Source organism: Salmo trutta, chromosome 35 (genome assembly GCF_901001165.1).
Source record: "Salmo trutta chromosome 35, fSalTru1.1, whole genome shotgun sequence".
Classification (NCBI taxonomy): Eukaryota; Metazoa; Chordata; class Actinopteri; order Salmoniformes; family Salmonidae; genus Salmo; species Salmo trutta.
The window spans coordinates 22,796,349-22,818,342 of record NC_042991.1 but is presented as its reverse complement, the minus strand read 5'-3'; the positions used below and the strand labels follow the sequence as shown (position 1 = coordinate 22,818,342).

The 21,994-nt window shown below is 42.2% G+C and overlaps 1 protein-coding gene across 13 annotated transcripts in view; it reads right to left on the bottom strand.

The window, feature by feature from the left end:
• The window catches only part of LOC115174875 (receptor-type tyrosine-protein phosphatase kappa), a 193,910-nt gene that overhangs the window by 57,967 nt on the left and 113,949 nt on the right, over positions 1-21,994 (bottom strand). For all 13 annotated transcript variants that reach the window (XM_029733853.1, XM_029733852.1, XM_029733857.1 and 10 more), the window contains exon 8: positions 98-400. In XM_029733853.1, the coding sequence (XP_029589713.1) occupies positions 98-400 (303 nt within the window). The remainder of the gene's footprint in view (positions 1-97; positions 401-21,994) is intronic.

The following is a 21,994-nucleotide window of genomic DNA, read 5'->3' as shown; positions in this document are numbered from 1 at the left end:
TTGACTTTTCCAAAAATGTTTGTGTTACAGCCTGAATTAAAAATTAATGAAATAGATTTTTCTCATCCATCTACACACAATAACCCAGTACTCATACCATCTTCATCTGTCTGGATGATGGTCTCGTCGCTCTCCTTGCGTCCTTCGGGGTTGGTGAGGATCATCTTGAGGCTGACATTGGTGTTGGGGGGCAGGTTGCCCACCACGTGGCGTGGGGCCTTGGGGTCCATGTCTAGGCAGTCAGCCTTGGTCTGGTTGTTGGCGTTGTAGTAACGGTAGCAGATGGTGACGTTGAAGGTGTGGCAGCGGGTGATATTGTAGCCAAGAGACTCCCAGTCCACAGCGATGAATCTGGCCTGGGTCTCCGCAATCTTCAGTCTCTTTGGGGTCCGCATCGGCTCTGGAGGAGACAAAGAAACACATGGTTAAAAATGTGCTCGCAATCTAGCGATAACTATGGCCAACATAGAATCAATGGAGAGACCAGCTTGTGTACAGTATCATCTGATTAGGGGACGGCATATACTACCACTAACATGTCTGTCACAAATGTGCACGGTTAGGCAGTATCAACACATCAGGTCTATGTGAATGCGCTGTCAAAGCGAGGTGTTGATGATGGCGCCCAAAAATGGTCCTTCAGCAGCACAGCGGCCAATCAACACAAAGCTCCTCTGTTCTTTTCCTCATCCCTGGTTCAGAACATATCCACAGACAAATAATGAGGCCAGTATGAGGAATGAATGTCAATGTACAGTAATAGAATAGGAGTGAAAGCAAACTAAATGAACAAACGTGAACTGTGTGTTGAGCTGATTATGGTGACCAGGAGGACACTCTCACAGCATTTTAAGAGCTTCTGAATTAGTCAATATATCACCCTGGGAGAAAGTCAATATAATCCGACCCGCAATCCATCAAGCAACCACGGCATGCTGGATACTAATTACTCTAATAGTCCAATTTACCTGCGCGATTAAGGAAATGATGCAAGTAGAGCCTTTGTCTCACCGTGGCTATTTGCATTGTGGAGATGCAGCCAACACTGCAGCAAGGGCAGGACTTTAACCTCTACGGGCTAGGGGGCAGCATTGAGAATTTTGGAAAAAATATGTTCCCATTTTTAACTGCCTCCTACACCAACTCAGAAGCTAGAATATGCATATTATTGTTCAGGTTTGGATAGAAAACACTCTGAATTTTCTAAAACTGTTTGAATGGTGTCTGTGAGTATAACAGAACTCCTATGGCAGGCAAAAACCTGACAAGGTTTCAAGCAGGAAGTACCCTGTCTGACAAGGAGTCGTGCGTCTTGCATCTTTTTATTGAAAAGTAAGGATCTTAGCTGTAACGTGACAATTCCCAGGGCTCCAATAGGCTCTCAGAGCCCGGGAAATAACTGAAGGTTTACGAGGGAGCCTCAGGCTGAAACACATTATCACCTTTTGTAAGTGGCTGGTCAGAGGACCTTTGAATGAGGCGCGTGCACGAGTCGCTCCTGAGGAGAAATTTTATTCGGCTGTTTAGGCTCAATGCATACTCCCGGTCGGAATATTATCACTTATCTACGAGATAAATGGCATAAAAATTGGTTTTAAACAGCGGTTGACATGCTTCGAAGTACGGTAATGGAATATTTAGACATTTTTGACACGCCAATGCGCCATGCGCGGGACCGTGAAGAAGCATTCTGATAGTGTCTAGAACTCACGAACAAAACGTCGCTGTTTGGATATAACGATGGATTATTTGGGACCAAACCAACATTTGTTATTGAAGTAGAAGTCCTGGCAGTGTATTCTGATGAAGAACAAGCAAGGTAAGAAAATTTTTCTCATAGGAAATGTGATTTTGGTGGAGGCTGACCTGGGTGGGTATCTAAATAGCTAGCCCTGTAATGCCGGGCTATGTACTTAGATTATTGCAAAATGTGCTTCATCCGAAAAGCTATTTTAAAATCGGACATATCGAGTGCATAGAGGAGTAATGTATCTATAATTCTTAAAATAATTGTTATGCTTTTTGTGAACGTTTATCGTGAGTAATTTAGCAAACTGTTAGTAAATTCCCTGGAAGTTTGCGGGGGTTATGCTTTTTCTGAACGTCACATGCTAATGTAAAAAGCTGGTTTTTGATATAAATATGAACTTGATTGAACAGACATGCATGTATTGTATAACACAATGTCCTAGGTGTGTCATCTGATGAAGATCATCAAAGGTTAGTGCTGCATTTAGCTGTGGTTTGGGTTTATGTGACATGATATGCTAGCTTGAAAAATGGGTATCTGATTTTTTCTGGCTGGGCACTCTGCTGACATAATCTAATGTTTTGCTTTCGTTGTAAAGCCTTTTTGAAATCGGACAGTGGGGTTAGATTAACGAGATTCTTGTCTTTAAATAGCTGTAAAATAGTCATATGTTTGAGAAATTGAAGTAATAGTATTTCTAACGATTCAAAAATCGCGCCACTGGATTTCAGTGGCTGTTACGTAGGTGGGACGATTTCGTCCCACATACCCTAGAGAGGTTAATAGGAACATGACTTAGACCACTGTATTTGTGTCTACTGTGCCAATGTTTACTGTCCTCACTACAATGTGAGGACAGTAGACTGTCTAGTGTAGTGAGGACAGTCTACTGTCCTCACTACAATGCATTGAGTTAGCCTTTCTCTGTACATGATTATTTTGATAATCATCAATTATCACAATGAAGATTATTATCATGTTGATATTTGGGCTTAATGTAAAAAAATACAACACATTTCCTGTCCGTACACAAACATGCGTTAGGGGCAAGCTCTGAGGGATAAGGGGCATTCAGACAGATGTGTTCTAGACACCGGCCTAGCTGTCGTTAAAGTGCATGACCTGACATGTAGAGCTTGTGGGGGTTCAATCTCCACTAAGCCTTCCATACCAGTGAGCCCTGGTATTCTGCATACTCTGCAACATGCATTACTTGAGTAATGGGGTAATGATTCTGCCATGGCCAGCCTAGGGGGAGGGGGGGGGGGGGGTGTACGTGTACCATACAGGCTCTTGGCATGGCAGGCCATCCTCACACAAAAGCCTCCCTCTCAAATGTCCTCTGTGGAAACAGACCTGCCCTTATTCTGTTCAGTCTCATCTCTACGACCACTGCATAAGAAGAAAGAAAGAAAGATTGAAAAACTAAAAGTGAGTTAGGCCAAACTGACAAAAAGAGAAAAGGAAAGGTGAACTCTTGTTCAGTAAATTACAGATGGTCTCTGCTGGGTGTAATCACCTGCACTTTGATGAGCGGGGCCCAGGAGAGCCCTTCCTTTCTAGTCTAATTGGAATGAAAAGCTCTGAATAAAGACGGGACTTGTTAACATGATCTTATAATGACTGTTAGCTTTGGGGGTTATTAAGAAAAAAGCTCTCCACAACTTGATGTGCCGTTGGAGAAATACTGGACCATCACTTTTCTTAAATTGCTTGATAATATGTTCTGTTTTTATTGCATTGGAATTGTACATATTGTGAATGTGTGTGATTGTGTGCAGGGGTCCCTTGAAAATGTGGTCTTGGTCCCTGTTAAAACATTTTTTGTTTTGTTTTGACAACAATACAGTGCATTCAGATAGTATTCAGACCCCTTCACTTTTGAAACATTTTTTACTTGTTTCAGGAAACTAGGCATATGTTGCACATTATTACTTCACAGGAGAGCCATTTGAATGTAAACTTTCTTGAAAAATCTAAATGCGTTTTTTGGCAGAAATGACTTCACAGAAAAAGCCAGCAACCTTCCCGCTAGCCATGATTGGCTGAGATAATGAGTGGGCTGGACATGCCAAGAGATGAGTGGCTTCCGTCTGGCCACTCCACCATAAAGGCCTGATTGGTGGAGTGCTGCAGAGATGGCTGTCCTTCTGATAGGTTCTCCCATCTCCACAGAGGAACTCTGGAGCTCTATCAGAATGACCATCGGGTTCTTCTCCCATCTCCACAGAGGAACTCTGGAGCTCTATCAGAATGACCATCGGGTTCTTCTCCCCCGATTGCTCAGTTTGGCCGCGCAGCCAGCTCTTGGAAGAGTCTTGGTGGTTCCAAACTTCTTCCATTTAAGAATGATGGAGGCCACTGTGTTCTTGGGGACCTTCAATGCTGCAGAAATGTTTTGGTGTCCTTCCCCAGATCTGTGCCTTGACTCAATCCTGTCTCGGAGCTCTACGGATAATTCCTTGGACCTCAAGGCTTGGTTTTTGCTCTGAGATGCACTGTCAACTGTGGGACCTTATTTAGACAGGTGTGTGCCTTTCCAAATCATGTCCAAACAATTGAATTTACCACAAGTGGACTCTAATGAAGTTGTAGAAACATCTCAAGGATGATCAATGGAAACAGGATACATCTAAGCTCAATTTCCAAAGGGTACGAAAAACATTTGTTATTTAGTGGCCAGTGTTTCTGAGAATGACCAGTGCTCGGGGGTAGAGGAGGGGAATTGGTCCTGGGGTGGCCACAGGTTGGTTGTAATAGCCCAGGAGCAACTTGCTGACCTCCCTCCTTCTCTTGACAGCAGGGGCGCAACTTTCACTGGGGATGGGGGGGACATGTCCCCCACATTCTGAAATTGCATTTTGGTCCCCTCCAGTTTTATAATTGGAATGGGATACAAAATGAGGCAATGGTGTGCTTTAGAACAATGTGGACGCCTCCGAGCGGTCGGGTTGGCTGTTTTGAGTGTTTATCCGACTGGATAATTTCATTTTAATTGTATTATTATGTCGCCCCCACTTCTAAAACCAAAGTTGCACCCCTGCTTGACAGTACAAGCATTTAATAAATTAAAGTTTTCTTCCCGATCTGGTGACATGATAGTTCAACACAATACTTTTTCTGTGTAGAGCCAATTCACACTTATTCAAAGATAAGAACGGAAACAAAAGCAATGGAGGGGAAAAAAGAAGAGGGAAAAGAACACGAGGTCAGAGACACTCATCTCCCACAGGTCTGTTTCACCTGTAACAAGTCATTATCTGGCTGTCTGTCACTCACGCGGAAACACACACAACATTCCGGGCGAGCCAGTGACAGCTTGCCATTCCGGGAACATTTTCGCCTGGCAAAAAAATAAGTATTACATCTCGACAGGTCCTAAGAAGGCACATCGGAAATGAATGGAACGAATAAGTCAGGGCATTTCCCCCCTCATAGTAATACTGTTTGTAAGTCTGATCAAGGGCAAAATAATTTCAAAAGTGAGACGAGAAGCCAACAGTGAGAAATGGAGAAAGAAAGGAGAGAGAAGGTCATTCTAACAGAAGAATCAGAGCATTCAGTCATCATGACATGTTATGATCAGGGAAATGTTTCATCTGCCAAGTGGACACCAGGATATACGCACGCCGTGAACTCCGTAAAGACCAAATGATTTGGGATAAGCCTGAAATGAGCCCTCTATCAGAGAGAGAGGCAAAGCCAAAGTGGTCATTATCAAAACATGACAGTGTCTCTCATCTGCTAGTCAACCTGTTAGTATGCCCTCAACCCAGATGATGACCTGAGAGCCAGCTATTCCGTGAGAAGATGTGAGAAGATAAAAGAGCGGAAAAAAATACATGAAAGTACCAGGGAAGAATAGAAATGGATAGATTCCTGACATCCTCCATCAATTGAAATGTCAACCAGGCAAAAATAAGTTGTGGGTAGAAATTAATTGCTTCCGACTTCCCATGCCCCATCAACTTTTAGCACATGCGTACACACAAAGAAGCAATAACATTTGCATGGCAGACAATTACCTGTCCCACCGTCTCGGTCTCCCCCCACACCCCTTCTCTCCTCTGTGCTGTTCTACCACCCAGGCCCATAATTAACAAATGGGTATACCCTTCAGAGCTGATCAATAGCCGTGAAGTCCTGCATTAACATCACAGATTAGGCAACCCCCCCTCTAATAAATTTCATCGATTCCAGCAGGATCAGATGCTTAAATCCCAGTGCATTTTTCAAGGCTTAAATTAAAAGGAGATATATGGTCCTGGGAGAGGCAAGGTGCCAGAGCGATTAGGAAGGTGTGCCCACTCTCCTTACTCTCCTTTTTCAGCATGGATTCAAGCTGCAGCCTCTCCTAACAGGCCAGGTTGAGAGACAGGTGGATCCACTTACTAACAGACCAGGGCCCTCCTTTGACCCCGCAATTCAAACACACATTTCCCCTCTGACCCTCCTTGCACTAGCCTTCCCTTATCTTCCTTTATCTAAAGCTCACTGAGTGGATGGAGTGAGGGGGGGTGAAAGAGGAGAGAGGAGAGAGGGGTGGGGGAGTCTGGAACGTGGCCATTTGGGATCAGGCCCAGCAATGAGGAGATTTTGGCATTGTCCCTGGATCTTTAATTGCTGTGACAAATCAACCATTGATGTTGAAAACAGAACCAAATTGTTTACACAGCCCGCTCTTTGTGGCAAGCAACAATGCATTCTTTATTTCCACTGGGTTCAGCGGAGAGAAAAAGCAACATTTGCATACAGAGAGGTAAATATTGCTCTACAGAGTGTATACATGATACAAATTCTTGTCTGAAACACCTGATTAAGTGCATAAAGAGGACAGCAATCAATCATAATCAAATAAGCAGTCAGCAGACTCCTTAATGGCAAAGAAACCTAATTGAATATCCTGTATTGATTTCAGATTTTCACTCCTTATTTTGCCGCTTCATTCCATTATTTGTTTTGCCAATCAGATCAGCAGGGCCATGATCGCATTATAAGAGAGTTTAAGAATATCTCACCCGTTAGGCTAAATGACCATGAGGATGCGACATGGCATGTCTGATGGGCTGCTGGTTCAAACACATTACACACAGGGGACCCGGACTATGACAGGACAGACACTGTCCTTCCTGCTGGATGGCAATCAGTGACTCTGCCAACCAGGCTCCATGGACCATGATTGATGTTGACGATATATTGGATGGAAAGTGCAACGTAATACACTTATGTTCTCTAGCTTGGCATAGCCGGACTGTTAATGCTGAAGGCCGTAGAGAAGAAATTAGAGAATCATAAAACTTTTATCTTGTTGTTATGTGCAGTTATGCATGTAGTCGGTGTAAAAACGTTCAACAACGGTGATAAGTAATGTCAATCAAATCTCTAATTGCGTACAGCAGACACCAGTTGCAGGGAGGGAAATCTCTTCATATTTATCTGAGAGTTGTTCAAAAATGCAAATATTGTTGTCATTCTAGGAACGAACACCAAATAAACGTGGACCCCACAACAGGTGCTGTCATCATTGCACAAGAAAACAAGGCACCCATTTCTCCTGTTTGTGGGCAGAACAGGCAGATTAGATATGTAATTGCACCAGAAGTCTCCTGTTTGCACAAAGATTGCTCCTTCTCTGCTTCCCAACTTCCTAACGTCACTCACAGTAAGGCCGGTCTTCCACACTGCTCCACCACTATCTCTCCCAGACTCCACCGGCTTTCATATATGAAATCGACAGCTAAACCTTTTGGAGCAGAACGGCTCCTTTATCTTCTGGAATGGAAATAATGTGAGACAGAGAGACGGCTGTGGCTTGCAGGGAGTTGCGGCTCTGCAACACGTCTTGTCTGTCACTCTTATCATTACAAGGGAAAAAAGTAAATGAAACAGCCCAAAAAGAATGTAATTGGGGATTAGGCAGACAAATTGTAGCTTGTGTAAATCAAATGGAGCTGCTAAACTTAGCAGAAGGTTTTGCACTTTGACCACCCTGGTAGAGAGAGTATTGAGGATGATCAGGCATAATGGGCTGATTTGATCGTGATGGTGACAGCACACAGGGATAAGATCACTGAGGGAGGGGAAATGGCACAACAGGGTCCGGAGCTTACACACTTCAAATCGCTGTAGGCCTTGCTACCCGAGTTTGGAAGGTCACAAAGATGTACCTAAAAGCCAACAGTACAACTGAATAGGAATGCCCCTTTCAATGTTTTTTCTTAATTTTTTACATTGTAGAATAATAGTGAAGAGATAAAAACTATGAAATAACACATATGGAATCATGTAGTAACCATTTTTTTTTAACAAATCACAATATATTCTTCAAAGTAGCCAATCTTTGCCTTGACAGCTTTGCACCCTCTTGGCATTCTCTCAACCAACTTCATGAGGTAGTCACCTGAAATGCATTTCAATTAACAGGTGTGCCTTGTTAAAAGTTAATTTGTGGAATTTGTTTCCTTCTTAATGCGTTTGAGCCAATCAGTTGTGTTGTGACATGGTAGGGGTGGTATACAAAAGATGGCCCTATTTGGTAATATTATGTCAAGAACAGCTCAAATAAGCAAAGAGAAACGACAATCCATCATTACTTTAAGACATGAAGGTCAGTCAATCCAGAACATTTGCAAAAACCATCAAGCGCTATGATGAAACTGGCTCTAATGAGGATACGTTTATTAGAGTAACCAGCCTCAGAAATTGCAGGTCAAATAAATGCTTCACAGAGTTCAAGTAACAGACACATCTCAACATCAACTATTCAGAGGAGACTGTGTGAATCAGGCCTTCATGGTCGATTTTCTGCAAGGAAACCACTACTAACGGACACCTATAAGAAGAGGAGACTTGTTTGGGCCAAGAAACATGAGAAATGGACTTTAGACTGGTGGAAATCTGTCCTTTGGTCTGATGAGTCCAAATTTGAGATTTTGTGTCTCAAATTTGCGTCTTTGTGAGACGCAGAGTAGGTGAACGGATGATCTTCGCATGTGTGGTTCCAACTGGGAAGCATGGAGGAGTTGTGATGGTGTGGGGGTGCTTTGCTGGTGACAATGTCTGATTTATTTATAATTCATGGCACACTTAACCAGCATGGCTACCACAGCATTCTGCAGCAATACACCATCCCGTCTGGTTTGCACTTAGTGGGACAATCACTTGTTTCTTTCAACAGGACAATGACCCAACACACCTCCAGGCTGTGTAATGGCTATTTGACCAAGAAGGAGAGTGATGGCCTGGCCTCCACAATCACCCGATCACAACCCAATTGAGATGGTTTGGGATGAGTTGGACCGCAGAGTGAAGGAAAAACAGCCAACAAGTGCTCAGCATATGTGAGAACTCCTTCAAGACTGTCGGAAAAGCATTCCATGTGAAGCTGGTTGAGAGAATGCCAAGAGTGTGCTAAGCTGTCATCAAGGCAAAGGGTGGCTACTTTGAAGAATCTAAAATATATTTTGATTGTTTAACACTTTTTTGGTTACTACTATGCGTTATTCCATAGTTTTGATGTCTTCACTATAATTCTACAATGTAGAAAATAGTAAAAATAAAGAAAATCCTTGAATGACTAGGTGTCCAAACTTTTGACTGGTACTGTATGTTTTTCATTTTTGTTTAAAAATGTATTAAAAATGAAAAGCTGAAATGTCTTGAGTCAATAAGTATTCAACCCCTTTGTTATGGCAAGCCTAAATACATTCAGGAGTAAACATTTGCTTAACAAGTCACACAATAAGTTGCATGTGTGCAATAACAGTGTTTAACATGATTTTATACTGACTACCTCATCTCTGTACCCCACATATTCAATTATCGGTAAGGTCCTTCAGTCCAGCGAGGTTTTCCAAGAAGGGCATCCTATTGGTAGATGGGTGTACCAATACACCAGGTTACAACAAAGATACAGGTATCCTTCCTAACTTAGTTGCCGGAGAGGAAAGAAACTGCTCAGGGATTTCACCATGAGGCCAATGGTGACATTAAAACAGTTACAGAGTTTAATGGCTGTGATAGGACAAAACTGAAGATGGATCAAAAACATTGCAGATACCCCACAATACTAACCTAATTGACAGAGTGAAAAGAAGGAAGCCTGTACAGAATAAAACAATATAAAAAAAAATGCATTCTGTTTGCAACAAGGCCCTAAAGAAATACTGTAAAATGTGACAAAGTGTTATGTTAGGGGCAAATCCAATAACACATTACTGAGCATCACTTTCCATATTTTCAAGGATAGTGGTGGCTGCATCATGTTATGGGTATTCTTGTAATCGTTAAGGACTGGGGAGTTTTTCAAGATAAAAAAAATAAACGGAATGGAGCCAAGCACAGGCAAAATCCTAGAGGAACACCTCGTTCAGTCTGCTTTCCACCAGACACTGGGAGATGAATACACCTTTCAGCAGGACAATAACCTAAAACACAAGGCCAAGTCTACACTGGAGTTGCTTACCAAGAAGACAGTGAATGTTAAAGTTTTTACTTAAATCTATGGCAAGACCTGAAAATAGTTGTCCAGCAATAATCAACAACGAATTTGACAACGCTTGAAGAATTTTGAAAATAATAAATGGGGAAATATTGCACAATCCAGGTGCGGAAAGCTCTTAGAGACTTAAGGCGTCAGCATGCTTCAGTTCAGCTGGCGTTAACCGAACTTAGCAAGCCGAACTGAACGAGTGTGCTCGCATACTCCCTTAAAAGAACTTGGCTTAAAAAATTTGAAAAAAAGCGACATTAGTACTGTTTGTCCATTTTGAGATGCCGTAGCCAGTATATACCTCCTGAAAATGGTCAGAATTAATCTAAGATAACTCAATAAATCTATCATACATTTTTACCGTGGAGATCTTATTAGCACAATTTTAAAAGTAACTAAGATGTTTGGTGCAGTATTTTTTTATGAAAACATCTGCATGAAAACAAGTCATCTCGTTGAATAACAAAAAAGTACTTTAATGAAGAATCCCTACAGTTGACCAATCACCGACGAAGGGGCGTAGACTTCGTCTTGCCTCCAGAAAAAAACTGTTTAGGCTGGGAAGCATGCGGACGCCTTTACCCTGAAAGACTCACAGCTGTAATCGTTGCCAAACATGCGTCTACAAAGTGTTGACTCGGGGGTGTGAATACTTACGTAAATTAGACATTTCTGTATTTAATTTCTAAAAACATGTGTTCACTTTGTCATTATGGGGTATTGTGTGTAGATGAGATAATTCAGGCTGTAACACAACAAAACGTGGAATAGGTCAAAGGGTATGAATACTTTCTGAAGACATTGTATCTTACTCCTCAGTGAAGCAGGCTGACGCACTCTCCCCACTGCCGCGTGTGCAGCTCTTGCCCCTTCTCAAGGAGACAGAGAACAAAGCCTAAGGACGGTTAGCAGAGAAACAGAGCATTTTCAAGGATATGTCCCCAACAAAGCAATCTGAGAATCACTGTAATTGTTTTCACCCTATTGAGGTTGATCTTTTGCCCCTTTGTTGTGGTTATTTTTATATATCTCAGACTGCAGATGCCTAGCAGAGTGTTTTCCACTTCTTAAAACTGAGACATATTTTAAAAGGAGCCCCAGTCATCTGGTTTTAAATGAAGATCTGACAGTCACCATCAGGCATGTCTCTGGCCAGCCGGGAGAACAGCGAGTTGATTCAACTACAGTGGAAATGACTCTGTCCATCTCTCTGCTTTTGTGAGTCAATACAAAAAAGTGGGATGAGTAATAGGAGGCATTTCACCTAATTGATAAGAATTGTCAGGTCAGAAAGCTAAATGAGAATGCCACTTGTAGGTGCAGAAGTCTCTTCACTCCTGGTGACAGACAGACTGTCTGTCTGTCTGTCTGTCTGTCTGTCTGACAGTCTGTCTGTCTGACAGTCTGTCTGTCTGACAGTCTGTCTGTCTGACAGTCTGTCTGTCTGACAGTCTGTTTGTCTGTCTGAGCAAGAGAGTGCTCTTATTGAGGAGCACTCCCTCTCTCGCTCTCCCTCTTTGTGGTCTTCCTGACATGACTGTGACGAGCGGGGGGATTGAAAAGATGGCTCGTGATGAAATCAACTTGGGGCTAAGCTGGCATTTGGAATAGAGGCATTCATAATGTTGGTTGTTTCCTTCATTTACCTCTCCATTAGGCTGGCCCCATCACCATTGATGTAGACCTTCCAGGGACGAGGCGGTGGCCGAATAAATAGCCAGCTTCCCACACATTTCCCATTATTCCTTTTCCCATGGAACCAACACAGAACATCCACCCCACAATAAAGCTTAGCCAACATATCTTTTCTACCACACATCACTGACATGGTGATACGGAAGGGGTGAATCCAACATCATTTATTTTTAATAGCTGCTCAAGTAGCTCCCTATGGACTGCTGAATGCTGAGGCGAAGACTGGGATGCACTAGACGCTAGGGCTTTCTAATATGCTTTGCTCCATAAACCTCTGCTGGCTAAGACATTACATATAGCTAATGGCGCGTACATTACTTAACGGAGAGAAATATACAAACCCCCAAAAAACACATCAATATCAACCGGGGAGAGGAGAGAGGAAAACTGAAAACTCTTTAGTGGATACAAGTGTATCACACCTTGCTCTGAAGAAAGAGCATTTAAAAGAGAACTTTGTTGAACTTTCCACTCAGAGCCTGTGTGTTGTGTGTGTGTGTGTGTGTGTGTGTGTGTGTGTGTGTGTGTGTGTGTGTGTGTGTGTGTGTGTGTGTGTGCATATGCATGCATGTATGTATGCTTGCGTGAACACAGACATGTACTACAAATATCTCCTTCACAAAGCTGGGTATTGTCAGGTTATAACTCCACCAAGGTGCTGCAGTCTGTCTGTACCTGAGGCTAAATATAAACCTGAAACAACTGTCATCCACCCCGGTTATCACATCCACCCCGGTTATCACATCTACCCCGGTTATCACATCCACCCCGGTTATCACATCCACCCCGGTTATCACATCTACCCCGGTTATCACATCTACCCCGGTTATCACATCCACCCCGGTTATCACATCCACCCCGGTTATCACATCCACCCCGGTTATCACATCTACCCCGGTTATCACATCTACCCCGGTTATCACATCCACCCCGGTTATCACATCCACCCCGGTTATCACATCCACCCCGGTTATCACATCCACCCCGGTTATCACATCTACCCCGGTTATCACATCCACTCCGGTTATCACACAGAGGCTGCTCCAAGATGTCTGATGCCTTAGCAGAAAACGCCGGGAACACCTGTAAACCAACTGCCAAATGAGCGTGGCTTTACTGATTCATTCATAATGGGCATAGTCATCTGTTAATTACCCAACTGAAATTAGCCAATCATTTAGACCCCTCTTTCCCAGAGATAATAGGAACGTTTTTCATTTGCATGAGTTTAAAACCAGTGTGTTTGTTTTATCCCCCCACAGTCTCTTTAGAAGTCAAGGTTACTGAAACTCAAACCAACATTTACGGCCTTGGTTCTTTGCTTACAAATGCATTTGCTCTTATTTACACTCTAAAGTGTCTACTAAGTTTGAGGAGTGGGAATACAATTCAGTATATCTAACCATCTCCACATTACTGCCCAGCATCTCTATCTGAATATAGCTATTAAAATATTGATCACGGAACAACAAAAATAAATGAAAGCTGAGAGTGTGAAGGGGTGTGTGTGTGTAGGGTGGGGTGGTGTCACTTGTTAAATCCACTTCAATCAGTGTAGATGAAGGGGAGGAGACAGATTAAAGAAGGATTGTTAAACCTTGATACATGGATTGTGTATGTGTGCCATTCAGTGGGAGAATGGGCAAGACAAAAGATTTAAGGTGCCATTTGAACGGAGTATGGTAGTAGGTGCCAGGCTCATCAGTTTGAGTATGTCAAGAACTGCAACGTTGCTGGGTTTTTCCACTCTCAACAGTTTCCCATTTATATTAAGAATAGTCCACCACTCAAAGGGCATCCAGCCAACTTGACACAACTGTGGGAAGCCTTGGAGTCAACATGGGCCAGCATCCCTGTGTAACGCTTTCGACACCTTGTAGAGTCCATGTCCTGACAAATTGAGTATTTTCTGAGGGAAAAAGGGTGCACAACTCAATATTAGGAAACTGTAGTTCATTTTTTTTTGCACTCAGAGTATATCAACTAGTTTCTGTAATTGATAATGTCCACTGTAAAACAAGGTAAGCATTCTCTGTATCACTTGTCAGCCCCTCTGTGTGAAGTCCACCTCGGACATACAGTAAATAGTGGTCCTAGAATACTAAATCTTCTGTCAGCCATATCCCACTTCCAGATGGAGAACGTCTGTTCCTGGTTCTACCACGGCCCTATGGCTGGAGAGCCCCATCAGGGCTGCTTCTCCCTGGAGCTCCCTGGGTCATAATCAACCACATAGCCTCCACTGTGTGGAAATATCTCACCCTTCACTAACCATTAACTATTTCATCCACAAACGCTAACATGATGTGTGATCATGGCTTCAGATTTGAATCTGCATGTGTTTTGAAGATGTGGACGGCTTTTTAAATAGACTTGTTTATCCCAAACTTGCAGAGTAGAGGAGGAGGAGGGGGAAACCCTAATCATTTTGCTGCCTTGCTGACAGTGGTCACTATGAGGACACAAGATTTCCTTCACCTGCAATGAACCAATTTTCCATCCATTTTCTGTGTAAGCCATTTCCAGGAGCCGGGGACGCCACCATTCAGACTAACCTCCCAGTCCATCCCAAACTTGATTATAATCCACCTTTTATTCTCCTCAGAAAGGTACCAATAAATCACTTCTTCGGGAGAAGGAGAAGATAGAAGAAAAAACACCTTGTAGAAAAGATCATAATAAAGGAACATAGAGCGTTGCCTCCGCTGAAAAAAACGAAAACAAATTCTCACTACTCCTACCGGGGAAATGAAACACTGTGTGTGTGTCACTCTGGTATCACATCAATTACCCACACAGTTACCACTAGCACTAGAGAAATTGTATTAAAGGAGGGGGCGGATATGATTTTCATCCTCGTGATCTTCTGTACCGAACAAAGCTTTTCAATCAACAGAATCAGAGCAGGGCGTTCTCTGGATGAAGCTGGAAATAAGAGCAACATTTGGTAAATAAACCTTCTAACATGGAAACTATGAGAGATCTAATGGAGTACATACTTTATATACTCTAGCCTGATAGGAAGAGATAAAAAAAAAGGTCATATTTCAGTTTTGCATTTGAAATTACCTAAACTTTTATCTGCATATTCATTTCCACCAGTAATGAATGATCTGCGTTTTTGATATCACCAAAGGTAGACTGAAACATGCATCCAGGCTATACATAACTTTCACGGTCTGAGACTACAGTACTTCAGTGTGTTTGTGCTTGCCTGCGTGTGTGCTTATGTACACTAAATAAATGTTTGGAGGGGGTATTCTGTGCTGCTGTGAAGACATGGCCACCTCATGTGTTTTGATTACACGCACAACCCTTTTTGCTTGCGTCAGGCATACGACCTGACAAACTACACTACTACGGAGTGGATGTGAAATGTTTGTACATATTAAGTCACGGTGCCCAGCCATTCAAAACACAGCAGTCACTAGACTCGCTACTTCCAAATCACTGACAATTAATCTAATGGCTTCTGAGGAGGTTTACAGCCCCGGGACAAGCAGAAAGCTGCTCCACTGTCACTACCCCTACACATTCCTCCATGAACTTCCACCCATTACGGAGTGTAGGTCCCTCTTTGACCGTGGCTGATAATGGGTGTAGTAGTTTAACAACAGCAGGTACAGTAAGACTGTTAGCAGTGAAATATGAGGTCTATTCCCATACGCGGCAATGCCATTTACACAGGAGGCTGAGTGATCCATACATCCCTATATAAACAGTATCACCACAAATCACTGGGAGAAAGGAACCAGATAAATCCTTAAAACAAGCCCAGTCACAGATTACCCAATGTTGACAAGAACAAAACGTTAGGTAGGGCAGCGCATTCCATCTCTGTCATCTTTTATTAATCTCAAAATGTGATGGATGACTACAGGGGCTAAGTGAGTACTAATGTATGACGTGGAGGGATAACTACAGTCCATGTAGAGTCAATCTGATTAATGGAATTACCTACTGTACAGTGCATCTCACCTCAGATAACCAAATCCCAAGCAAGTACAGGTAACTGCCAAAAAAAAAGAAAACACGAGTAAATGAGGCATACAAAATACAATATATTGAAAGCAGGTGCTTCCACACAGGTGTGGTTCCTGAGTTAATTAAGCAATTAACATCCCATCATGCTTAGGGTCATGTATAAAAATGCTGGGAAGGCCATTCATTTTGGCTACCATGGCTAGAAGAAGAGATCTCAATGACTTTGAAAGAGGGGTCTCAAAGGAGCCTAGGGTGTGTGTGTGTGTGTGTGTATTACCAGTTCTCAACCCAATTGAACACTTATGGGAGATTCTGGAGTGGCGCCCGAGACAGTGTTTTCCACCACCATCAACAAAACACCAAATTATGGAATTCCTCATGGAATGGTGTCACATCCCTCCAATAGAGTTCCAGGCACTTATAGAATCTATGCCAAAACATATTGAAGCTGTTCTGGCGGCTCTTGGTGGCCCATTGCCTTATTAAGACACTTTATGTTGCTGTTACCTTTATTTTGGAAGTTACCTATAGCTAGTACCTTATCTTACAGAGCATATTGATGTGGTATGGTATTAACCACAGCAGAATGGTAGATGAGTTGAGTATCATATACACTGGAATGGAAATTCTCTATCTACAAGTCTATATTCCTGTGATCTTTAATTGTACTGAAATTGCAGTAGTCTGAGGAAGACAGAATGAGAGCGGGAGAAAGAGCCAGAGGGAGGGTGGAGAAGAGAGAGAGAGAGAAAGAGGGAAGAGGTGGGAGGAGACTAAGAAATCGCCAGGTACTAAAGCTCAAAAGCCACACATTCGTCCCCTTTTCCTTGTTTGAAATTCATATTGCAGAGCCTGTGAGGAAGCTGATAAGCAGTCTAAAGGAGTAGAGTAAACACACATCCTTACATCTAGTACAGGTGGATATACTGTAGGTAAATATCATTAAGGACAAACAAATGTATCGCAGTTCACGAACAGGCAGTCAAAACAATATGCAGAGTAATGGTTTTATGAGGAAGTTCTGGGTAGTAATGATTTAGCATCCTACATTCAATAACACATGTACTATTATTCTGGCAACTGGTGTATGAGGCACATACATGTTTCTGCACAATATCATAGAGGTATTGACATTCATTCCTATTTATGATTTACATGGAAGGCCGCCCTGTGTTCATCACATCCGGAGAAAAGAGATAGATCATGTTTTTGTCTCAACATAATGAGCGAACAATGTGTGGCTGGATGGCAAAAATCTTCCTGAACGGAGCAAATAAAATAAGTCATTTACATTTAAATAACATTTCCGTCTCAGATACAGATAATGTGAGCAACTTCATAATGTTTGTTAAAAGGATCTGTGGTCCCACTGACAAGTCTTGTTTATGCTGCAGAAGGCGCACGGCCTAACTGTTGAACAAACATGAATCACTAATCACCTTTATCTACTCCACAACACCGCCACGTGTACCACTGTTAAGACCTCGGCACGCTGCACCACAGAGCCAGGGCCATCCCTGGCAATTCATTACTACCGCCTATTTAAAAGGCCTCAGCCTGGCAAGATGAGATAGTCGGGAAAGCTCCCACAAGGCATTGGGACAATTGCTCAGCTTTATACATTTGTGGACGGACACTTGGTGGAATGACTGTTGTTATTTCACAAGAATGAGTGATAACTCCCAGGCATGCTCCTATGGCAGGGAGAGAGAATACAGAGCTTCCCTGCAGTTTAACTATTCAAAAAGAGGCTTTCTGAGGATAACCACCTGTCATAATGGGAATCCCTTTCATAATAATCCAAAGAAGGGTCTGTATCACCAATAATACAATTTCATTTGCTCAGATATGAAAGCATGGATGTGGTGAAAGTAGATGGAATATACCTTGTTTTTGTTGGAAAAAAACAACAAAATTGACAAGAAATATTTGGTTTGAAATGTTGAGATGTTTTTCTCTGGACACCTGACCAATAACAAACAATCAACTGTCTCATTATGAGAACTGCGATTCACTAGCTCCTTCCATGTCCATTTCTTGGTCCATCGTATGGATGTGATTTATTTTAGCTGAGATAATAACATTGCATATTATGCTTTCAACAAAAGCACAAAATCATTCAATAGTGTCTGTTACTTTAAGGCAAAGCAAACCCTTCTGTTTCAGCACAAGGACAAACCAAATGTTCAATTAATTGTTTTAATTTACTTACGGTTGAGAATTGATTTCAGTTATCCAAGTGTGTCTAACTGTGTGTGTGAGAGAGCATGTCTGTATGTGTGCACTCTAATCTAGGCTTTAAATGAATGCTGGGAAATGAGGGGACATTAGCATCCTCTCGGAGTGGGGAAGGTGCACTGTGGGTCATGTGTTGATCTTGGCCTGCAGCCAAGGAGGCCTCTTCTCTGGACAAAAAGCATGGCGAGGGCACACACTTCAATCAAAAGAGGGCCACAGGTAAGGCCTGTTTTGTAATAAATGTATTTAATGTAGCCCAGGTCTCTGAGTAAATATAAACAATCACAGAGAGTTACGACAGGTCAAAAGGCTGAAAAAGTATAAAAATAGAGCCACATCTCCCACTGGGCTTCCAGCCTTTAACTGTTTTTATTTTTTATTTCACCTTTATTTGACCAGGTAGGCTAGTTGAGAACAAGTTCTCATTTACAACTGCGACCTGGCCAAGATAAAGCAAAGCTGTGCGACACAAACAACAACACAGAGTTACACATGGAATAAACAAACATACAGTCAATAATACAATAGAGAAAGTCTATATACAGTGTGTGCAAATGAGGTAGGATAAGGGGCATGAGGCAATAAATAGGCCATAGTGGCGAAATTATTACAGTATGGCAAAAGCCTGTCCCTTGTGGCTCAGTTCATTCCCACGTGGTACCAGCACAAAAAAAATATATAAAAATGTATGCACTCACTACGCATCTGCTAAATCAGGATTTCCAAAACTCGGTCTTGGGGCAGCCCCTGGGTGCACATTTTATAAATTAGTCCTTCAATGGCGTCTAAAATGCTGCTGACCAGCTCTCAAAGACAGAGCAAAGCGTCTCCCGATTCCCTTGTGTTTTCACTTTACTGAGAGTTCTCCCATTAATGACGCACTGCACACCCTAAAGCCTAGCCCACATTCTGGCCAAACAGATGTGCTGCTACTTACACTCATTAGATCCATTTAAGGCCCATCCACATCACAGCGTCACACACTTCTGCTGTGTGACTCCAAAACAGGGATGGGCAACTCCAGTCCTCGGGGGCCTGATTGGTGTTACACTTTTGCCACAGCCCCAGCTAACACACCTGTCATACACCAATCTGATTTCTGGCCATGCAACTTGTGTCTGAACGGTCAAATCAACTGTATTTGCCCTCAAGTGGTTTTTAGACTATTTTTTGGCATAAGAGTTGCTTGCTAGCTGCTCTATTGACAGTTTAACAAAAACATGTGGTAGCTAACTAGTTTGTTAATTGTTTACAAACAAATCAGTAAATGTGCTCAAAAGCTAAACAGCTACCTAGCTAGTTGATTGCTGAGGCCAGACAAAAAGGCCTTGTCTTGAAAGTTGGATCATCTTATCCTTTGAGGCTTTAAAAGTCTTCTTACACTATTATTTTGAACATTCAAAGCAACTGGGGAACATCCATGGCAGGCATTGTTGTCACCATAGTTTGCTACTTAACTTCTAAGTGATAGGAAGCATGAGCACCACCACCAATCAGCCTAAACCACTGTGCACACACCCGTCATTACTATGACAACTAGCGTAGCCATGTTAGCAAATGACTGCTGTCTGAACAAACACAAATCTGAGTTGATCACTTGTAACAAAACTGTATTGAGCATTACGGTCTGCAGTGTGAGCAAGGCTTAAAAATGTTCCGGACTACTGGTTTTTCTGTTCTACATAATAATTAATTGCACCCACATGGTGGTCCAGGTCTGAATTAGTCCCCAGTGGAATGGGCTTCGAGGTCTAGATTAGAATTGCAGGGGTAATGAATGATATTTACAGTTGAAGTTGGAAGTTTACATACACCTTAGCCAAATACATTAAACTCCGTTTTTCACAATTCCTGACATTTAATCCTAGTAAAAATTCCCTGTCTTAGGTCAGTTAGGATCACCACTTTATTTTAAGAATGTGGAATGTCCAAATAATAGTAGAGAGAATTATTTATTTCAGCTTTTATGTCTTTCATCACATTCCCAGTGGGTCAGAAGTTTACATACACTCAATTAGTGTTTGGTAGCATTGCCTTTAAATTGTTTAACTTGGGTCAAACATTTTGGGTAACCTTCCACTAGCTTCCCACAATAAGTTGGGTGAATTTTGGCCCATTCCTCCTGACAGAGCTGGTGTAACTGAGTTGGCCACATGCTTTTTCAGTTCTGCCCACAAATTTTCTATAGGACTGATGTCAGGGCTTTGTGATGGCCACTCCAACACCTTGACTAAGCCATTTTGCAACAACTCTGGAAGTATGCTTGGGGTCATTGTCCATTTGGAAGACCCATTTGTGACCAAGCTTTAACTTCCTGACTGATGTCTTGAGATGTTGCTTCAATATATCCACATAATTTTCTTTCCTCATGATGCCATCTATTTTGTGAAGTGCACCAGCCCATCCTGCAGCTAAGCACCCCCACAACATGATGATGCCACCCCCGTGCTTCACGGTTGGGATGGTGTCCTTTGGCTCGCTTCCTTGCTGAGCGGCCTTTCAGGTTATGTCAATATAGGACTCGTTTTACTGTGGATATGGATACTTTTGTACCTGTTTCCTCCAGCATCTTCACAAGGTCCTTTGCTGTTGTTCTGGAATTGATTTGCACTTTCGCACCAAAGTATGTTCATCTCTAGGAGACAGAACGCATCTCCTTCCTGAGCGGTATGACGGCTGCGTGGTCCCATGGTGTTTATACTTGCGTACTATTGTTTGTACAAATGAACGTGGTACCTTCAGGCGTTTGGAAATCGCTCCCAAGGATGAACCAGACTTGTAGAGATCTACAATTTTTTTCTGAGGTCTTGCCTGATTTCTTTTGATTTTCCTATGATGTCAAGCAAAGAGGGACTGAGTTTGAAGGTAGGCCTTGAAATACATCCACAGGTACACCTACAATTGACTCAAATGATGTCAATTAGCCCATCAGAAGCTTCTAAAGCCATGACATCATTTTCTGGAATTTTCCAAGCTGTTTAAAAGCACAGTCAACTTAGTGTATGTAAACTTCTGACCCACTAGAATTGTGATACAGTGAATTATGATTGAAATAATCTGTCTGTAAACAATTGTTGGAAAAATTACTTATGTCATGCACAAAGTAGATGTCCTAACCAACTTGCCAAAACTATAGTTTGTTAACAAGAAATTTCAGTGGTTGTAAAACAAATTTTAATGACTCCAACCTAAGTGTATGTAAACTTCCGACTTCAACTGTAGATCCATGTAGTAGCAACACAATACAGTATCCTCAATGGAAAGACTTTGATTTGAGTCATGCATTAGCATACAGAGTAGAATACGCTATCTTTAATGGATGGCAAAGAGAGCAAGCGATACCAGAGAGGTTGAGTAAGGAGGTGAAGAAAAATATATGGATAAAAACTCAAATGAAGTTACTTGGGGTTCTCCATAGACAGGGCACCCCATTCAATTACTGGGCTGTAAATCAATTACTGGGCTGTAAATAACACATGACCTACAGATCTGACCAATCTCACAGACTTTCTCTCAAACTATCAGGGGCAATTATAGAAGCAAAAATACACAAAATAAATTAACTAGATTTTTAATCATACAGAACATTGCCCCTGAAGTGGTCAAGTCAAATAATGTTTTTAATGGGGGGGCATTTCTTGAGCCGGCAGATATAGCGCCATGACACATTAAATCCATCTTAATTGATATGAATTGTTCCCCCTCCTAATCCCTTTCCAGTGCCCGGTGTGGAATGAGACAGGACAAATGGCTTTGCTTTGTAAATATCCTCCTTTATCATGATGAAATAAAAGCTGGCCTCCTTCCTATTGTAGAGTAAGCATTCCTGTGTTTGC